This window comes from Acomys russatus, chromosome 14 (assembly GCF_903995435.1).
Source record: "Acomys russatus chromosome 14, mAcoRus1.1, whole genome shotgun sequence".
Lineage (NCBI taxonomy): Eukaryota > Metazoa > Chordata > Mammalia > Rodentia > Muridae > Acomys > Acomys russatus.
In genome coordinates this window covers 46,629,399-46,651,239 of record NC_067150.1, presented here as the reverse complement: position 1 = coordinate 46,651,239, position 21,841 = coordinate 46,629,399, and the positions used below count along the sequence as shown (strand labels likewise).

Below are 21,841 nucleotides of genomic sequence, written 5' to 3'. Positions count from 1 at the left end.
ACAGAAGCAGGCGTGCGGCTTCCTAGTTGTTTGGCAATTTGTCTGAGGAAGGGAGTGCCCCCTTCCGGAAGCAGACGTGGGGAATGCGAGCTCTGCAAACTTAGCTTAGCTATGGCTTTTTTTTTTTTTTTTTTTTTTTTGCTTCACATGGCAAGAAACCCTTTTTTTTTTTTTTTTTTTTTTTCAAAGCAGCCAGCAAGTTCTAAAATGGTTACAGGCACCTGGGAGTGTTGCCCAGAACTGGCTCTTTGGTGCTGGCCAGTGTTTACAATTCTGTGTCTAAAAGCCACAAGACAGAACTGGGGAATGCTTAGGTGAGAGTTAGAAGTTTAAGCTACTGTGTGACCCAAGGATATATGTCTGTCCTTCAACATTCTGACCCCGATTCACTGAAAGACGGGACATCAAATGCCTATCTTCCTTGCCTCTGTCTGGCTGGAAGAGCCGACCATTGCCTTGAAGAGCATTTGTAAGAGAGACCAGGGAAACAAACCCACGGATCTGATTGACAAGCTGGGTAGGAGGAGCTAAAGTAACAGCGTCCCTGTGGGCTCTCACTGGCCAGGGAGGGAGGTGGTATCTACAAAGCTCCTAGCTAGATTCTGCCCAGTTCCCAGATACTCAGCGTGACCGTGTACAGAGCAAATGCAGCCTGAGCACATCCCTGACCCCTATGAGGTATTCAGCGTGAAATAGAACATTAAAGCTCATTTCAGTCTGAAGACAAATCTTATTACCTAAGTTCTAAGCAAACATGGCAAAAGACCTAAGAGGTTGTCCGGCAGCAATGGGCCTTTTCTGTACCCAAAAGTCTTTCTCTGAGGAAATCAGGCCAGAGTTTTAAAAAAAAAAACAAACAAAACAAAACCTAAGTGACCTAAAGTCAACTTCTGGCCTTTGCTCGGCACCTCTTACCTCTGCTGCTCCCTCTTGGGAGGTGCCATGGACACACGGGGAGTTACACAAGAGCCCCTCGGCCCAAGCCAGGACCTACCCTTCTCTTTGGCACTCTTCGTCCAGATTCGACAGGAGCTGTGAGCCCCCTGTGGAGAGGTCTACAGCAGCCAGGGGCAGGTCCCGGTAGGCAAAGCTCACCAGCTGCACGGGAGCCATGCTCTTGCTTTCGTCCTCTACTTGTTGGGAGATTATCTCCACTTCAGAAATTCCTCCTTCAATGGCAGGTCTGGGTGGAGAGGAGGAGGGACACAGCAGGGTTAGCCCTTGAGAACAATGATACCCTCTTCTCTCAGCCAGTGGTGTGTGTGTGTGTGTGTGTGTATGTGAAGTCATGTGTGTGTGTATGTGTATGTGTGTGTGTGAAGTCATGTGTGTGTGTGTGTGTGTGTGTGTGTGTGTGTGTGTGTGTGAAGGCACAGAAAGTTGGGCAAGGTTGCTCTTCTTCCCCAGTCAGGAACTGACCCCAAGGCCTGGTCACTCCCCTTTTTCTCACCAGATAGGGTGAATGGAAGGACCTGAACAAGTGAGCTGGGGTGTGTGTGGGATCCTTCATGAAGGGAGGTAAGGACCCACTGCTCACCAGAAAAAACACAGCTTCTGCATTTAAACAGTGGATGCCACTATACTTCGTATTGCACTGGAGCCCTAAGAATCACTGCACATGTGTGCTGTGTATGTGCGTGTGTGCGTGCGTGTGTGCATGTGGTTCTTTGCAATGGCTCCATTATCAGTGACACAATAGTGAAAGGTGCTTTTGTTCCCACCTGGATATAAACTCCAGGTGGCCAGGAACCTCTGTGGAGACTTGGGGGCCTTAGGGGGATTAAGGTGGCGGGCCAAGGACAGCTGAAATGCTGCTTGTTTCCCATTCAAATGGGCCCCACCATATCTCCATTCTCAAGATTGGGGAGTGGGAAAGCTGGGGGCTCACCTGAGCACAGGGAAGAGTCTGCATCAGTCTGTATCTTAGGCAGGTTTGTCTTGGGCCCTAAAACCAACCCATAGCTTCACTGGCACACATTGCGCCTCAGCCAGCGGCAGGGTCACCTCCCAACCAACCAGGAGTTCTGTCAGTTTGTGTAGGCATTTTTAATATCACTGGCATCTGGTATAGTAGGGACGGGGACAGACATACCCTGCAAAGATGGTTGGCGGCTATGTGCTGTGCTGCCAGACATCTCCTGATGGGGAGTGAGAGGCCATGACAATACTGAGGCAGCCAGTCTGTTGTAGACTGCTCTTGGGTGCTGGTAACAAAGTCTGTGGCACTTTCCCTAGGCCTCAGTTTCTCTAACTGAAGTTTTCTGAGGACTGTTGCTTCTCACTCTGTGGTCTGCTACGGATCAAAGTACAGAGCAGGAGAGAGGAGCTTCTGGTGGGGGGGGGGGGCAGAGACGAGCCTCACTTACGATCTGTGGGAAAACCCTACATTCTAAATGGTTCTAACAGTCTGAAAGCCAACAGTAACACATGGTCCCTGGGGTTGCTCAGAGCTGACCTGCCTACCTCCTTTGCTTGGATTATTCAAGGGCTACAGGTGGGCTGCCTGGACCACTCACGTTCACCAGGCAATTCACAATGCCCAGATTTGCTTGCATAGCCCCCCTTAAGCCTGTTTTTTTTCCTCCCCGCCAAGCACAGATAATAGTACTCATCACAGTGTGACATTTGCAAAATGACTCAAGAGCTTCAGACAGAACAGTTATCGGATGTGCAGTTTCCGTGTCTCTCAACAATCGTCATAAAAGAGTGGGTGTTTCTGGGGGAATCCCAATTACCCCAGATGTTTCCTAAAAAGTAGATGCTGTCTTGGGCTTGTTCTTTTAGGGCCTATTCGAGGAGACGGGATTTTTGAATTGAACAAACTGAAACTTTCTGGTTAGTGGGATGTTCAAAGTATGCTGGAGTTAACTTTCTGAAACAAACGGGGTACAAATCCAACAAGTGTGGGGTAAATTACATCTGCCCTCCCCCCCTGCCTGCCCTCCTGGTCACTTTTGACAGTAGTTATAGTGGCTCAGCTCCATCTCCAGCCACGTGGTCATCTCAGCAGAGATTAGAAGCTCCGCGAGGTGGAAATGAAACTCATAGCTCACACTATAGGGGATAAAGTGCATTAGTGGCTCTATTCAGCCTTCCTGAAAGGGGTAAACACCACCTTTTTACCACCCCCCTTTGCCATGTGACAATGCAGCTTCTCCCATCAAAAGAGTGGTGTGTGTGTGTGTGTGTGTGTGTGTGTGTGTGTGTGTGTGTTAGTTATATTTTCCAAACCCTTGAGTGTGTATCCAGCCACGTGACTTGTTTTGGCCAATGGGATGATAGTAGGCATGATGCCATTAGAAGCACGAGAGACACTTGTGACTGTTTGTCTGGCTCTCACCCCACCAATATCACCAGTAGAGAGTGGCCAGCCTGGACTATTGGATGGATAGACACACCGTCTAGAGCCTGGCCTGTAACAAAGCCCTGTGGTGAAGGGTGATCCCGGGCGGGATCAGCCGATCCAACTCGCTGATCACCCGGCCGTGTGATCTTGCACTGTGCCATGCTGAGGACGGTTGCCACAGAACACTGCAGTGCCATAGAGAATGCACCCAGGAGCCATCAGGCTTCTGACGACTGCGGAGCCAGGCACATACATGCCGTGACAGGGGCAGAGACAGCATAGTATAATAGAAGGAATGTCATCTTTATCTCGGTATTACTTGCCAGTGAGCTAGCAGACATGAAACAACTTACTGCCTGATGACTTACCACACCAACACTTGTTAAGATGAAGTGGTTTTGCCCGGACGGCATCTTGGGTTTCGGGAACTGAGAGTAATTCTCCTTTAAGAACGTTTGGGGTGGTGGTGGCTGGAGAGATAGGCTCAGAGGTTAAGAGCACTGACTGCTCCTCCAGAGGTCCTGAGTTCAATTCCCAGCAACCACATGGTGGCTCACAACCATCTATAATGAGATCTGGTGCCCTCTTCTGACATGCAGGTGTACATGCAGGCAGAGCATTGTATACATAATAAAAAATAAATAAATCTTAAAAAAAAAAAAAAAGGAACGTTTGGAAACCCGCTCATGGCTTCTGAATCTCCTTGCAATTCCCGTCTTTTTATAACCTTAGCATTTCCTAGTCTCACTATGAGGTTTGCTTCAGTTGCCTGAAGTAGCGGACTGTCATGTCCCGAGAGGCTCACATTCTAGATCCCGATGACACTTACTGTGGGTTGGTCATGTTGAAAGACGCCACCAAAGCCATGGGCTTGATGTCTAGTGGGGCTCAGCTGTCCTTAAGCCTGATCTTAGCATTTCCAAGTGGGGCCTTTAGAAGAGTCATGGAAATGGAGTGGCCTGAAATGATAAATGGGGATTTATTAGCTCCAGATGCCAAGTGGAATTTCTCCCAGTCTCATCTAAAAATGGAGGGCTTAGCACCGTCTCCCATACAGCATTTTCTTGATGGCGTCCCTGAGTGCTTCTTTTCAGTAAAGAGCCATGGAGAAGCTTCCATCCTCCAACCCTCCTGGCTTCTGCATTTACCCAGGTTAGTCCCACTGAGCTGCTGTGACCTACCCTCACCCCCCCCCCCCCCGGATCTCAGAATGAACTGTGATTCTGTCTCTCTTTTCTTCTCAACTGAGTCTTCAGTGAGAGACAGCAGACAGCAGCTAAGGGGAACTAGCCCCACTTCCAGTCTGTTGAGGGTGGTAACTTCACTGGCACCTCCCTGCTCTGCTCTGTCACCCCATGTACAAGCAAGGGTAACACCAGAGCTACCTAAATGACAGATGCATAGGAGGCGCTGGGAAACAGAAACAAACTATGGAAGTGCTGGCTGTTATTACTGTGATTAGAAACTTTCACAGATTAAGATGGTACAATCTGTCGAACCTGATTGCATTCCAGAAGTTGTCTGGAGACCTAAATGTAAAGCCTTTCTCCCCAAATGTGGTATAGGTAAACCGTGTAGGCTTTTCTTCCATCCAATGTGACACTACCACAGAGGACCCCTCTGTGAGCCGGTACAGTCCTGCAGAGAGGACACAAGCAGACAGACCTTGCTTTTGGATGTTTTCAGACAAACCACCATGGAAGCTGCTGGAAGGACTAATTCTTTTGTAGGTCACACCATACCACAAACTGCTGTTCCTACAAAAATTCCTCACAGTATAAAAACCTCATTTCCCTGCCCCGAAACTCCATTCAGAGAGGAGGCTCCACTACAGAGACAAAGGGAGAGGTTGACTACAGCACACAGGAGGAAAATGACACTCCCAGGATGGGAAACACCAGGAACAGATGGTCAGTGATGAGGTCAATCTCATGATGTGGGAGGAAGCCTGGGGAAGGGCTGAACTTAGGGTAACCGGAAGGAGATGAGAGTGCTCAGGTCAACCCAGCAATCATCTGACACCAGGGGGGTGAAATAACATGGGACAAAGGGTCAGAAACAATTGGAGCAGGTGAGTTTGGAAGATGTCTTATGGACACACTTCACTAAAGCAAAGGCTTTACCTTACCTCAGTGGACATTAGCAAAGAGGTCCACATATTAAACAGATGACTCCCCTGAACAGTATTATTTGGGCCGGGCGTGGTGGCGCACGCCTTTAATCCCAGCACTCAGGAGGCAAAGGCAGGCAGATCTCTGTGAGTTTGAGGCCAGGCTGGTCTACAAAAAGGAGTGCAGGACAGCCAGGGCTGCAGAGAAACCCTGACTCAAAAAAAACCAAAAACCAAAAACCAAAACAAAAACAAAAAAACCCGAAACAAAACAAACAAACAAAAAAACCCCAAAAATCTTCAAACAAACCCAAAACCAAAAAACAAACCATTATTATTTGGGTTTACATATTAATTATACAGTAGAGATTATAAAATCCACTACCCATCCATGCACATTTAATCAGTTTCAGCTCTTCCCTCTCGACATAAACACTCTCACAATGTCTTCCTGGATTGAGAGGATTGTCTAACCTCAACTGCCAATGAAGCCAGAGAGGAGCCACCTACAGCTGGGAGCTAGGTGAACAGTACTTCTTCCCAGGATGGGGTCTTGGCAAAGCGCCATTCTAACATGAGCTCCAAAATGCTATACCATGTAACAGACCTTTGGAGGAGGCCATAGGCAGTCCCTTAGGTTCACACAGCTCCCAGTCTGCCTGGGTAGGCAACTTAGAACATAGAAAACTCCAAGCTTTCTACATATATAACTAAAGAAGAATAAATATCAGATGGCTCTCTAACTGGAAAAAATAAGCACATGCTATTAAAACAATATGCTATGGCAAATATGGAACAGGCAAAAAGGAAAAAAATAAAAATTGTAAAGATTTTTAATTTCACTTTTTGGAAGGAAAATTTCAGATATATACAACACTGCAGAGAATTGTGTAACAGACCTCGACCTCCTTGCCACCCAACCTCAACACTTAACAACAGTCTTGTTTCTTCTGTGTATCTGTCCATTCCCAACCCGTATGATTATTAGAAATAAATCATAACAGATACTGGATATCATCATATTGACCTGAGAACATTTCCACATATAGTGCTAAAAACAAAAGCCTCCTTTATTTATTATTATTTTTATGGGTTTTAAAAAATATTTATTTATTATTGTGTATACAGTGTTCTGTTTGCATGTACCCCACACCAGAAGAGGGCACCAGATCTCATTATAGGTGGTTGTGAGCCACCATGTGGTTGCTGGGAGTTGAACTCAGGACCTTTGGAAGAGCAGCCAGTGCTCTTAACCTCTGAGCCACCTCTCCAGCCTTCCTTTATTTATTATTACACTGCATTTGTATTCTTAGAGAATTTCATACCACATACACTGATCATTGTCTTACTTTTCCAAGGGAAACTTACAGAGTTTATTGGGGGGCTTATGGTTACAGAGGGTTAACGTCCGTGACTATCATGGCGGGGAGCACAAGAGTAGGTGAGAGGGTGTGGTGTTAGAGCGGTAGTGAGAGCTCACATCTATCCACAAGCATAAAAGCAGAGAGAGAGGGAGAGAGGGAGAGAGGGAGAGAGGGAGAGAGGGAGGGGGGGAGAGGAGGAGGAGGGAGAGAGGGGGGAGAGGGGGAGAGAGAGGGGGGAGAGAGAGAGAGGGAGAGAGGGGGAGAGAGAGAGGAGAGAGGGGGGAGAGAGAGGGCGGGGGGAGGGAGAGGAGAGGGAGGGAGAGAGAGAGGGAGATAGAGGGGAGGGAGGGAGAGAGGGGAGAGGGAGGGGGGAGAGAGGGGAGGGGGGGGAGGGGGGAGAGAGAGAGAGGGAGAGAGGGGGAAAGAAAGGGGGGGAGAGAGAGGGAGAGCGAGAGGAGGGAGGGAGCGGAGGGGGGGGAGAGAGGAGGGAGGCGAGAGAGAGAGGGAGGAAGAGAGAGAGGAGGGAGGGAGGGGGAGAGGGAGGGCGGAGAGGGAGTGAGGGAGGGAGAGAGGGCGGGAGGGAGGAAGGGGAGAGAGGGGGAGAGGGGAGGGAGGGAGGGGAGAGAGAGAGGGAGGGAGGGAGGGAGAGAGAGAAAAGAGAAGGAGAGAGGGAGAGAGAGAGGGGGAGAGAGAGAAAGAGAGAGGGAGGGGGGAGAGAACTAGGAATGCAAAGTCTTTCTCAGGTAACACACCTCCTCCAACAAGGCCACACCTCCTAATCCTTCCTAAACAATTTCACCTACTGGGGACCAAAAATTCAAACAAATGAGCCTATAGGGGGCCAATCTCATTTAAACCACCACAGTTATATTCCTCTACCCCTCTCTTCTTCATTCTTCCTCGGGTCTTCTTTATTTTATTTTTTTTCAAGAGACTCTCATAACAACTGTCTTAGTTACCTGGTTCTTAGGATCTTTCTACCCTCTTCTGTGATGTCCCGAGTCTTCAGTGTCAGGGTGTGTTGTAGGCACATCAATCCCACAGTTAGTTGCTCTCTGCATTCTGGCCACTTGTGGCTTTCTGTGATTGTCTGCTGCAAAAAGAAGCTTCCAAGCCAGGCGTGGTGGCTCACACCTTTAATGCCAGCACTCGGGAGGCAGAGGCAAGTGGATCGCTGTGAGTTCGAGGCCAGCCTGGTCAACAAAGCGAGTCCAGAACAGCCAAGGTAACATAGAGAAACCCTGTCTCAGAAAGGAAAAAAAAAAGAATCTTCCATGATAAGGGGTGGGAGCTACACTGTCTGAGGACATAAGGATAAATATTTAGATTGCAGTCAGAGATGACATCGGTTTAGGGAACTGGTAGTGGGAGGGTTTCTCTAGGTTCGATGACTTCGCCAGCCACAGGTACTTGGCTGAATTTATAGCCCCAGGCATAAATTCCCTCATATTGACCAGACCCTAAGTCCAAGGTGACCCGTGTGTACCTCCATGTTATGAGTGCCACCATGGCACCTTTCAGAACATCTTGCCATCCTGGCTATTGTGATTTGTTGATGTTACAGCTGGTAGGACATTGATTGCTTCTGCACTGGCAGCTCGCTCGTCTCCTTCTGAAACTCTTATGAGCTTAGCGCTCAGAGAGGAGGCTTCAAGGTCATGCCCAGATTGATTCCTCTAAGTCCAGTGTCCAAAATGTATGGTGTCTTCAATAATAGGGCCTTGCCTCCTTCTTCTGAGAGGCACCAAGGGCAACAGAAACAGCCTATATTGTCTTGGGATCCTCTCAGACTCCCCTGAGCAACAACTCACAGGAAGATTTCCATGCCTGCCACTGGAGTGCTTGTTAAATACTCTATGGATTCTTTTGAGGAAGGACTGTTACCGCAATTGGTGTAACCTGTGTGTGTATGTGTGTGTGTACAATTGTAATATCCATAAAGTAATATAATTCCCTATGGCTTTTTCAAACATTTTAAGTGTTCCTTGTCCCTCCTCCTTCCTTTGCCCTCTGTGTTGCTGTTCCTCCTCCCTCCCTCACAACCACTCACTTTCAGTTCAACTATTAATGGCTGAGGCTCACAAGCAAAATTTCTTTTAAAAGGCATACCACAAATAGTATCATCAATCCCAAGTCAATATTTTCTTTCTTTTTGTTTGTTTGGTTTAGTTTGGTTGTTTTTTGAGACAGGGTTTCTCTGTGTAGCTTTAGCAGTCCTGGACTGGCTTTGTAGACCAGGCTGGCCTCCAACTCTCAGAGATCTGCCTGCCTCTGCCTCCCAGAGTGCTGGGATTACAGGTCTGTGCCACCTTGCCCAGCTCCAAGTCAATATTTTCTTAATAACATTAAACATTTCCTTGCCTGTCCTATATTTTTTTAAAGGATTTTTTCAACAAGGAGCTATGCTGGCTGGCTGGTATTTGTTTTTTGTTTTTTGTCAACCTGATATAAGCTGTGATCATCTGGGGGGAAAGGACCTTAATTTAGAGAATGCCCCAATCAGATTGATCTATAGGTAAATCTGTGGGGCATCTTCCTGATTGACAATGTATGTGGGAGGGTCCAGCCTACTGTGGGTGGTGCCACCCTGGACCAGTGGACCTGGGTTATCTAAAAAAGCAAACTGAACAAGCTATGGAAAACAATCCAGTAAACAGTACTCCTCCCTGGGCTCTCTGCTTTTGCTCCTGCCTTGACTTCCTGCCCTGTGTTACTGCCTGTGTTCCTGCCCCGTGTTCCTGACATAGCTTCCCTTTCAGATGAACTGTAACCAACAAGGTATAGTTAACTCTTTCCTACCCAGGTTGCTTTTGGTCATGGTCTTTATTACAGCAATAGAAAAAAAAAAAAAAAAAAACAACCCAAGACCAAAACACCTGGAACAGGAGCCAACCCAGGCCCACGCCGTGTCACGTGTCTCACTTCCACCACAGGGTCCTCTGCTGTCTTCCTTTACTTATGCACAATACTGGTAAAAACTCGCCTTTTGTCCCAGAATCTTGGATTGTGGTGACTGTATCCCTTCAGTAGATATAATAAACCAATATGCCCCTCCAGCTCATATATTTTAATTATTCTATAGACTTTAGATAGATTAAAGTTCCTTTTTTATTAGGCTTTGTGGATAGTGTCATAACTTCTAATAAGAGACAGATGCTACTTTTTGTTTTGTTTTTGAGACAGGGTTTCTCTGTGTACCTTTGGCTGTCTTGGAACTTGCTCTGTAGACCAGGCTGGCCTCGAACTCACCAAGGTCCACCTGCCTCTGCTTCCTGAGTGCTGGGATTAAAGGCCACCCAGTAACAAGTGCTACCTTATTGTCCCTCTGTTTAAGACATTAGCAGCCATTGGTAACTTACTAGATCCATTTACTCATTCATTAGGTTTACAAAATGCTGAGTTTAATTTTAATATTATTTATCAATCAGCTTCTATAAATACAAGCTTTCCCTCATCAATGGTATGACCAGACTAAGATAGTCCGTATAGAGAAAACATATATTTTGGTTTTTATTAATTTTTAGAACAATAACTTGGTCTCTCATGAGCTTCCCACGTGATTGACAAGGTGTTTGCTGTATTTAGAAGCCTCCTGGAGTTACTCACTTGTGATGTGGGGCCTGGATGGGAAGCAGAGTCCCCCACAGGTGGCCGCAGTTTCCTGCAGACCAGGTGGAGCTGCAGCTTTAAGGGATGCCTGCCTCTTAACACAGCAGCAAACAAGGCCCGGAAGAGGGTGGCCTCATATGGTACCTAGCCACTGCGGCTGGAGCCGCTGGCCTTCAGCAAGGAGCACACTTTAGAAGACAGACTGCCTTAAGATGACAGAACACTAAGTCTGGCTGTTACTTAAAAATAATATTTTCCAAACAAAACCACCCCCAGAGCACAAGCCTAGCACGAAGCAGGTGTAGTCTGGCACTCTATAAATGAACATCTGATGTGCAAACCTGCTGCCTCATAAACCTGGTAAAAGTAGGAAGGGAGAAGATTTACTGTGTTTGGCTCGAGTGGGTGGAAGCAGCCTTTTAGGCTGCAGTAAAATTCTAGGCTCTGCACCTGTTGATCTTGTGTTATTTCCTGATATCATGTTTGATTGTTGCCGCAAATCTACCCTCCTTGGGAGTTTGGGTTTAAAAGGGCTTCTAAGACCAACTAGTTTCTTACCTAGCAAATTGGGGGAGGGGAAGCCCTAATTTAGCCCTCCTGTCCTCAGAGGTCGCTAGGGTCATTCTCCATCCTTATGTCAAGGGGCAGCTCCTTTGCTGCGTTCATATTTATTTCATTGGTTCCCTTGTCTAATTTACTCTGCCCCATTGGGAAATATAGATTCATAGGCTACTCGGCAAAAAAAAAAAAAAAAAAAAAAATGTCAATCCAAATTCAAAACTGGAAGATGCGAAGTCTGTTAAGTGTCCCACGTGCTTCTGACCCCTCTAGATCAGCAGTTCTTGAAACTTGTCCGGCACCACATTCACTTGGGAGCTTACAGGGTCCCAGACTGCTGGATTCATTGGTAACGTTTCTAATTTAGCATTGTGAGGGTGGGGGTCCGAAGGTTCACATCTCTGTTGGAAACAGACCCACCAACACGCAGACCACTCTGATCTGAATAGGAAAGACCGATCAAGGCAGTCTACATCTGTCTCTCTTTGTCAGGTGAAGCCAACTGTCTGCCAAGCTCCCTGGGTAAGATTACCTGCAGAACACGCTCTGTCCAGGCTGTAAAAACAGAGGGACAGCACCAGGGATACTGTTTTCAAGCAGCAAGGGCCCGGGAAGCTGTCGCGTCCTTTCTGTAGGACGATGGCGTGGCAATACCACCAAGGACCTAAGCTTTGGTGAGCCTGTGCATATTTAGGATGTGAAATAAAAGGTTTTGAGATGGGTGTTGTGGCTGTAGTCTTGGGTACTTCTGAGAGCGAGGCAGGAGGATCACTTCAGTCCCAAGGCAAGCTTTGGGCAACACAGTGAGACTCCCATCTCAAACCCAAAGCAAAACACGATCTATGCATACATGATGAGTGAGCACCATGGCCAAGCTAATTATTGTCTCTGTCCCACCATACAGCTATCTGTATCATTATCTTCACCATTATTTTGGTGGTAATGAGAACACTTGTGATCTCAGTACATTTCAGGTAAACAACACGTTATCATTAGTGGTCATTATGGTACATATGAGGTCTCTAGTATTCATCATCTTACAACTAAAGGTTTGGATTGTTTGACTAACGTCTCCCCTTTCCTCTCGTCTCTCTCAGTTCCTGGTAACCACTAGTCAGGCACTGGTTACTATGAAGTCAACTTTCTGTTTCGATTCTGAGATAAGTGAGATTATGTAGTATTGCATTTCTATTGTCTGGTTCATCTCGCTTTCCACAGCGTTTTCATGATTCATTTACCTTGTTGAAACGGCAGGTTTCTTTCTTTTTAAGGTTAAATAATATTGCTGTGTATGTGAGAGAGACATTTTCTTTATCCATTCATCTGTCCGTGGGGTCTGCTGCAATTTGCACCTTTTTTCTAGGTGTATTTTATTTTATGCATATGCATGTTTTTGCCTGCTCATATGTATGGGCACTACCTATGCCCCTGCCTGGTGTCTGTGGTTGTCAGGAGAGGGTGGTGGAGTCCCTGTAACGGGAGTTATGGATGGCTGTGAACCACTGCGTGGGTGCTGGGAATGGAACCCCGGGTCCTCTACAAGAGCAACAAGTGTTCTTACACACGGAGCCAACTCTCCAACCCTCTATAGTTTGGATCTTAAATGGCCTCTAAAGGCCCATGAATTAAAGGCTTGATCACCAGGATGTCACTTTAAGAGAGAGGGGCCCATAAGTCACTGGGGAGAAGGCTCTCAAAGGGGATTGTGGGATCTTGGCCCCCTTCTTTTTCCTTTAACTTACTGGCCAGGAAGTAAGCCATTTTACCATCTGGCCCCTCTATCAGAGGCCTAACACCAAGAGGTCTGCATGACCAAGAGCTGACACCTCTGAAACCATGAGCCAAATTAAACCTTTTCTCCTGATAGTCGATTATCTCAGGTATCTTATAGTGAAGGAACACTGACTAACCCAAAGGCTTAGGTTGGCTCTGCGTCTCTGTTGACACCGTGAATAATGCCGCATGAACATGAGACTAGACCTCACATGGAGACACTGACTTGATTTCTTGGGGGTGGGAGGGGGGTCTATATCCAAAAGCAGGATTGCTTAATTTCACAGTGTCTTTCGTTTTTTAGTGGAACCTTTACATTGTTTTTCAAATCGGTTGCCTTTATGTACATCCCCACAATGTTCAAGGGTTCTCTCTTCTATATATCTTGTGGCTTTTGATGAGGTCATGTTAGCAGCTGTGTGGAGATGTCTCCTGGTCTTTATGTATTTTAGTGATGGCTGGCTACACTGAACACCTTTCACATATGTATGCCCTTCTATGCCTCAGCTTTGGAGCAATGCCTATTCGATACCTATGCCCATTTTATTACTACTTATCTCTTTTTATTTTAATTACACAATTTTACTTTAGTATATGAATATTTTGCCTACAAGGATGTCTGTGTATGACATGCATGCTGCCTGGTACCTAAAGGGGTCAAATGAGGCCATTGGATACCCTGGAACTGAGGTTAGAGGTGGCTGTGAGCCTCCATGAACCCAGGTCCCCTGAAGTGGCAACAAGTACTCTTAACTGCTGGGCCATCTCTCTAGCACCCTCCTTTGCCCATTTTAATTGGGTTGTTTTGGTTGTTGTTGGTTTGGGTTTTGGTTTTTTTTGTTTGTTTGTTTTTTTGTTTTTGTTTTTTTGAGATAGGGGTTTTTCTGTGGCGCCTTGGCTGTCCTGGAACTTATTCTGTACACCAGGCTGGCCTTGAACTCACCTGCCTCTGCCTCCTGAGTGCTGAGATTACAGGTGTGCGCCACAGAGCCTGGTTCCACCTTACTTTTAGAGACAGAACCTCTTACTAAACGTAGAATTCAGTGGGAATTCACCATTCAGCTAGACTGTTTGGCTTTTCCTGTTTCTGCCTCTCACTGCTAGGACTACGCGTACATACCACGACACTTGACTTAACTTGACTTAAAGTAGGTGCTGGGAATCCAAACTTGGTTACTCCTGCCTGCGAGCCAAGCACATCAGCCACTCAGCCAGCTCCCCAGTCACATGTGCGTGGTTGGTGTCTGGTCTCCCCATTCTGTACCACCAATTTCTGCATCTGGATCTATGTTACTACCATACTCTTTCCATTACTGTAGATTTGCGCCATCATAATCAGAAAATAGGATGCCCCCAACCTTTTCCCTTTGAATGTTTCTTTGGCTATATCTGGCTCCATATGAACTTTAGAATTTTCCTAGTTGTATGAAAAATGACAACGGAGTTTTGTTGATGATTATATTGAATTTACACACGTGATTTGAATAGAATGGGCATCTTAAATAGGGTCTCTTTTAATCCAGGAACACGGGTTATTTTTTTATGTTTATTTGTGTCTTCTACAGTTTCTTTGTCAGTGTCTCACTAGTTTTCAGTGTACCAAGAACCAAGCTCTTGCCGTCCGCACATTCCTTTACCCTGCACCTATTGTGCTCCGCAGGCTTGTTGCCTGTGGTTGCCAAGTGGCTAATTCAACCCCAGCTTGCACATTTTCATTCCAGCTCCAAAACAGAAAGAATTAAAAGCTGTCTTTAACGAAGAGGAGCCTCAGTAGGCAGATCTTTCTAAACTGGTCAACTAACATTGATCGTCTGGTGTCTTCTTAGAGCTGGGTCCCACCGCTACAAAGAAGACTAGAAAAACGGGCAGATGGAGGTTAGTTCTAGGAGAGCTTAGGCCAGCCATGATTTGGCCATTTGAGCATGGTGCCTCATTAAAGATCATCTCAGTTGTTTTAACAAGAAAGGAGGTTGCCTAGGTCATAAGGGTATGCCATACCTGGGCCTTCAAACCAGATTGACCAATTGGTTAAAAAAAAAAAATTACAAGGCCATGTTGTCAAAAAAAAAAAAAAAAAAAAAAAAAGCCCAAGACAAACAAGCAAGCAAATCAAAACTCTATGCTGATTTTATTTGGAGATACTGCACGCATGGAAGACAGTTTCGATACCACAAAGCCTACTGCAGAATCTGGCTGTAGGAGAAATCACTACACTCCGGTACCCTTTGTGGGTATGATGCTCACGCCCCAGGAGAAGGCAGCTCCACCCGCCCCCACACTGGATGAGGAGGTTTTATGTCAGCTGTGTAAGGTCACCCTTGTTGTCGCCTTGACCTGCTAATTCCTTGCTCCATTAGCAAGGAGCTAAAATGAAGAAAATCAATCTTGCATCTCTGCACTCTCCAGTCTACTGCAAAATTTTTAGTTGCAGATTTACTCAGCAAGTGGGTGGACCCATGATGGCTTTCCTTCTGGGTGCACAGGGCCCTACCGTAGACCCCTCTGTCTATTGTTTACCGACACGATACATTCTACCCTTCACTACTGGTCTCACGAGGTCACACAGAACCAAATCTAATCTTCCAACATGAGTCAGTTATTCAGAGATGAGATTTAAGTGGACCATTTATCATAATTCCTTCCTTCTCCTCAATATCATTCGCCTCTCCCAATTTTCAGTTTCCCCCAATTCCCTAAGTTGAGAGTACTGCGTGACCCTGGCTGGAACGGAGGGAACTCTGGACAGATGCCATCAGCAAGCTTCTATTAGCTCCAAGTGATAGTCATTGTCGCTCCAGAATTCTGCAAGGATACAGGGGAACACAAATCCCCCTGGCTGAGGAATTACCAATAATGAGCAGGGGATGTAAAGGATGTCATCTCTAGCTCTCCCCAACCCCTGACCAAGCAAATCTTAAGTAGAAACAGCAACTATGCACATTGCCAAAGCAGCCTTTTGCTTTACATGGTGGTCAGTGAACTGTGTCAGGAGCTCAGATAGAAAACTTCTATGCGAGTATTTTACTGAGTATTTTTTGCATGTTCATAAGGGAAATTGGCCTGAAATTCTCTTTCTTTGTTGGGTCTTTGTGTGGCTTAGGTATCAAGGTGACTGTGGCTTCATAGAATGAGTTTGGTAATGACCCACTCCTGGGCATGTACCCGAAAGATGCTCCACCACACAACAAGGACATTTGCTCAGCTATGTTCATAGCAGCTTTGTTCATAATAGCCAGAATCTGGAAACCGCCTAGATGCCCCTCAACTGAAGAATGGATAAAGAAACTGTGGTACATTTACACAACGGATGCTACTCAGCTATTAAAACCAAGGAAATCTTGAGGATGGAACTAGAAAAGATCATCCCGAGTGAGGTAACCCAGACCCACAAAGACACACATGGTATATACTCACTTATAAGTGGATATTATCCCAAAATAGATGTCCTGAGAGACTCCACCCAGTAGAGGATTGGGACAGATACTGGGACTCTAAGCTGAACTCTGGGTGGAGCACTGAGAGTTGTATGGAAAAATGTGGGTATGGAAAGACCTGGCAGGATCAGGAGTCCATCAAGGCTGGACCTGGACTCAGGGGGCCTGCACAAGCTGATGCACCAACCAAGGACAATTCAAGCAGAGAACCTAGACCCTTTATTCAGATGTAGCTGATAGCTAATTCTCCACGTTGGGGTTTGGTGGACTACCTCTGACCCTCTGACATGCACGCTGGTGCCCACGATTTGATCACTGCCCCTTGGCAGGACAGCCTTGTGTGCACAGAGTGGAAGGTGATGCTGCCTATCTTGATGAGACCTGATAGACTGTGGCCAGATGGTGGGGGATGAGGGCCCCCCTTCAGAGGTCTAGGGGAGGAGAATAGGGCAGAAGAGGGAGGGAGAGTGGAAACAGGAAGATAAGACCAACGAGATAATCAGGATGTAATGTGGATACATTATAATAAAAAAAAATGTTTAAACTTTTATGTAGATTAACTTTGGTGGTTTTTTTTTTTTTAACAAAATAAAATAAAGCCATTTCTTAATTGCTACACAACCTTTCCAGAAATTAGCTAATTTATAATTTCTCAATTTATAAATGTATATGCATATAATAAAGCCCTAAATAAATTAGCTATCACAATCTCGTGTCATAGTGGTGTCTGTTATTTCTCTACTACCTATCTTACTGTTATTTTGCCTTGATACACATATGCGTATATTTAAGTAGCTATCAGTGCCAACAAACTGTGCATCGTTCTTTTTCTTTGTGCTCAGAAAACTATATAGAAATATTTCATCATTTACTTGAGAAACATATAATCCAGGTGTACTTGCCTTTAGCTTGCAGAAACTCCCTCTCCCAAGTCAAGCCAGAGGACTCTAACTTATTATTTTTATGAAAGACCTAGTCATGGTGTGGATGCCCACCAATCAGTTAACAATTTCCATGTGCAGACTCAGTTTATATTTGGATTTCTGTGGGGAAGCGCTTGGATATATTTTATTATTACGTGCTGATTCTTTTGCTTACGTGGGATGGATTCCCAGTAGTGGTTATTTCAGGGATAAGGAGCATATATTTAAAACTTTTATAGTTAAACAAAACTGCTTTCTAAAAGGCTGTGATTATTCACACTTCACAGCAAAGTAACAAAGTTCTCCTTGGAGGGGAGACCTGGTAATCATTACCGTGAGCTGTCAGAGATGCCTGTCAACCGTCAAAGATTGCTTAATGACGCCCCTTCCTGATGGAGTACTGAAATGACAAGAGAGAGAGGAGATGGGTAAAAACCCAAAGTGGTCACAGATGTCCTTGCAATGAAAGAACACTCGGATGGCTCAGGGACTGCCTCATCAAGGATTTCTATGGATTGTTTCTGCTGAGAATCCTAACTTCTTCCATAAGCATTCACCCCTCAAACTAACCCACACCCACAGGCAATCTGTAGGCTCCGGCTAGTTTCCTTCCCCGCTACACATTGAACGACCTAGAGCAGACAGTGGGTAGAATATAGCCGGTTTAATCTAGTAGGTTTTAGATTAAACAGAAAAAAAATTTGAAAGAGCTAATTGTCTTTTAATAAGTAGTCCACCAATAGGTAAGTCACTGCTCAAAACACTCAAAATACTGTTAGAAGTTCCTAAAGGTGGCATCTGGGCTTCCCGGACTCTACCCGCCATAGCAGGGCTTGTTGCTGTGCCCCTAGAGAGGCCAATCTCCTCTCAAAGGCCACAGTTTCTTGTGTCGTGATGACAAGGGCCAAACTCCGTTACTGTCTCATTTGCACACCAGTGGCCCAGTGCTCCTTGGCACCAGATGTGTCTACTTTGAATCAGGGCTTATGGAAATGCCGCTCGGCAGCATCTCTCTTCGAAGAGCCAGGCCCACTTTGAACTCAGAACCCAGTAAGAACCTGGTGACCCTGGTCACAGATCTCAGGGGATGCTAGATCTCATTTCCTCCGAAAGAGAATTTCTTCCCAGAAGGAGGAAACCAGAGAGAAACAAGTCATGTGTCTAGGTTGTAGATGGCTGTATTATCTATTGGCCAGGGCTCCCAGGGCAATAGGCATCAGTTGGGGGGCTGGGAAGTACCAAGCTCAGGGTATGTACCATAGTGCAGAGTGGTCAAAGGCAATCCCTGCACTCAGCTTTTCTTCCTTCCTTCCTTCCAAGATGTACACAGTGCTCTGCCTGCATGTACACCTGCCTGCCAGAAGGAGGCACTAGACCTCACTATAGATGGTTGTGATCCACCATGTGGTTGCTGGGAATTGAACTCACGACCTCTGGAAGAGCAGTCAGTGCTCTTAACCTCTGAGCCATCTCTCCAGGCCCTCCGCACCCCTACACTCAGGTTTTCAATCTCATCAGAACGGAAGAACTAAAGAAGGAAAAGATAAGTAATGACGGATAAGAATGTATGCCACATGCCTGCTGAGTGCTGTGGAGAAAGGCAGGACGCGATGGAGGCAGGATGGCACAGTATGGGCTGCACAGGTGGAAAGGCTGGGAAAGGTGATTTCCTGTGGGAACAGTGAGCAGGTCGACCGTGGGCTGTTCACCTACCCCAAAGTAGGTTAAAAAGGAGGCTCAGTCCCCCTGGCTTTGAGATCAGTGAAGTTCTAAGGAGGCTCTGAGAGGGACAGCCACCTGGTAAGCTGCTCATGTGCAGGTCAATGCTGGTGGTTCTGAGAAGGGGTCCAGGTAATGGATTTCCTTCAGCAGCCCAGGGTACTGGCTCCCTGAGAAACACTGACCTGCTGGTTCCTTATCGCTGACTCCTCAGAGATCTCAATAAGGGTCTCTGACTTCAGAAGCATCCGCAGGCCTCAGTTTGCTCCAGTCCTCTCTCCTGGGGACCCGTAGACATTCTCAGCTTGTTTCTTCTTCAAAAACCCTGTGCTTTCTCCAGATGCCACTGGCCTGAGCCTGTCCCCGTGGCTTCCCTTAGACCTAATCTGGGCAACTCACTCACCGGGGTTAATAACAACAACGGGTTTCGTGAGAGACGGGGTAGGAATAGCTTCAGACCAGGCAGCTGGGAAGCTGAGACACACTTGTTGGAGCTATTTTGCAACAAGTAAATGACAACTTCCTGGCCCACCTCAGGCTCCTATGTCATGTTCCCTTAATCCTGGTGTGTGACAGAGCCATGCGACATGAGGAACCACTACTGTTAGACACCACACTTCCTTGCTTCTAAGAAGCCATCAAAAGTCAATTTAATAGTGGCTTGTCAAGGAAAGAGACACACTGCCATACAGAATTTATACATCAAATGTTAAGACCCTGATCATGTCAACAATGGGGAAATATGGGGTGCGGGGGGGTTCTTCCATGCAAATCTAACCAAGTCCCATGGGTTCCACCTGGGGACAAAAGGAAAAGCCATGCATCTCTGTCCAAGTTCCTTGTCCCACAGGCTATGAACCACTTTTCTGCCTTGTGTTACAGTGGTGTTTTTTGTTTTGTTTTGTTTTGTTTTAATTAACCTACCATCTACTTTCAACTATACACTTCTTTGGGCCAGGGTCACAATCAGCAAACTTAAATTTAAGCAACCTCCCAGGCACATTTCTACCTGCCTGACTTAGTTCAATGGCTTTCCAAGGATAGAATGAAAGCGAGGCCAGGCCCTGGGGCAGTCTGTGAGTCGACTTTCTGACTTCACTAAACATCAAACTGGAAGGACTGTTCTCAACAAGCTTATGTGATGCTGGGGGCAGCTGGGTGGATGGGTTACCACTGGCAAGTCCAAGACCATCGCTGTGCCTAAGGAGAAACAAGACTGAATGTGCATTCCTCTGATTGATTCAGAAGCATGTTTTAAAAATAATTAACAGAGTTTATTTTTTAATAAAAGATTTGGAATTATTGAAAATTTGACTTGGGAGCATAGGGCAGTCCCACATGCCTTTGCCTCTGCAGCCCCCTGATATCAGCGTGTTGCATTTGTTAAAACCGCTAAATCAACATTAATTTGTTATCATGAACTAAACGAGGCTTAAACTAGGATTCACGCTTTGTGCTGCTCAAGTTTTACGGGTCTAGACAGGTCTGCAAAGGCGCGTGTATGCCACCATAGCATCACACAGAAGTGAGACTGTTAGCTCACGCGCTCATCCCTCCCTCCATCACCCCAAACAGGCCGCAGCTCCTGAGTTCTCTCCACATCCACACCCTCTCCTGTCCCAGAATGTCAGGTAGGACCATACAGCGTGCAGTCTCCTCAAACTGGCTTCTTTTGTGTATTAACTGGGGTCCCTTCATATTGTTTTGTGGCTTGATATCTTGTTTCTTTTGGTTGCTGGTCGATATTGCATCACGTTGGAGGGTCTGAAACAACGTGTGATGCAAAGCAACTTGGGAAGGGTTTATTTGGAATACATACCCTGAGTCACAGTCCACTGAAAGAAGCCAAGGCGGGAAACTCAGACTGGGGGAAGATTGGAAGAGGGGACTTGATGCAGAGGCCATGGAGAAGTAAGGCTTACTGATTTGTTCCTCATGTCTTGCTCAACCTGCTTTCTCCAGCCCAGTGGTGGTTCCACGCACAATTTCCTAGGCCCTCTCACATCAGTCACTAGTTAAGAAAACTCCCTCCAGGTCTGCCTATAGTCTGATCTCATGGCGGCATCTGCTGCATCGAGGTTCTCTCCTGTCACTCAGAGAGATGCAGCACAACCCCCTGCACATCTGGACTCCCGCACCAGGTGTTTTCCACCTCCTTAGCTTTCCCTTCAGGTCTGATACCTGGTTCCAACTTGAATTTAGACCCATTTTGCCTCTGACCCCAGGAGTACCTGGTACAAAAACCACAGAGTACGAGTTCCACAGCTTGCAAGGCGTCTAAGATTGGATCAAAGAGAGATCTCCCCAGGAGAACAGGATACACCCTTGCTTCCAACAATCTAACTGAAAGTAGAGGGTGTTGCTGCAAGTCGCCTGCGGTGTGTGCCAAGGGTCCTGTAGGCAGTAAGTATAGTCTGGCATACAGGAGCCTTGTACTGTGACTTGAGTTATTCCCATGCCCCACTTTAATGAAACATTGACAGGGATAGAAGAGCCTTGCTTTCCAAGGTATGGTCCCTGGACCAGTTGTGGCAGGACCACCACCTGCTACTTGCTAGAAATAAGGATTCCCAGAGCCTTTCTCAGACCAAGTGGGCCCAAACTCTACGTCTCGACAGCATCCGCAGATGTGTATGGGATGTTGAGCATTTCTTTAAGTGTTTCTCGGCCATTCGATATTCCTCTGTTGAGAATTCTCTGTTTAGCTCTGGACACCATTTATTAACTGGGATATTTGGTTTGGTGGTGTTTAATTTCTTGAATTCTTTATATATTTTAGATATTAGCTCTTTGTCAGATATAGGGTTGGTGATGATCTTTTCCCAATCTGTAGGCTGTCATTTGGTTCTGTTGACAGTGTCCTTTGCCTTTCAGAAGCTTTTCAGTTTCATGAGGTCCCATTTAATAATTATTGATCTTAGAGCCTAAGCTATTGGTGTTCTGTTCAGGAAGTTGTCTCCTATGCCAATGAGTTCAAGGCTCTTTCCCACTTTTTCTTCTAACAG

At 46.2% G+C, this 21,841-nt stretch overlaps 1 protein-coding gene across 1 annotated transcript in view; it reads right to left on the bottom strand.

Annotated features, from left to right (window-relative positions):
• Tmem266 (transmembrane protein 266) overlaps positions 1–21,841 on the bottom strand; it is a 116,972-nt gene that overhangs the window by 53,500 nt on the left and 41,631 nt on the right. The window contains exons 2-3 of the mRNA XM_051156487.1: positions 4,176–4,305; positions 995–1,183 (exon numbers count right to left, since the gene is read on the bottom strand). Of these exons, the coding sequence (XP_051012444.1) occupies positions 995–1,183; positions 4,176–4,213 (227 nt within the window). The 5' untranslated portion in view covers positions 4,214–4,305. The remainder of the gene's footprint in view (positions 1–994; positions 1,184–4,175; positions 4,306–21,841) is intronic.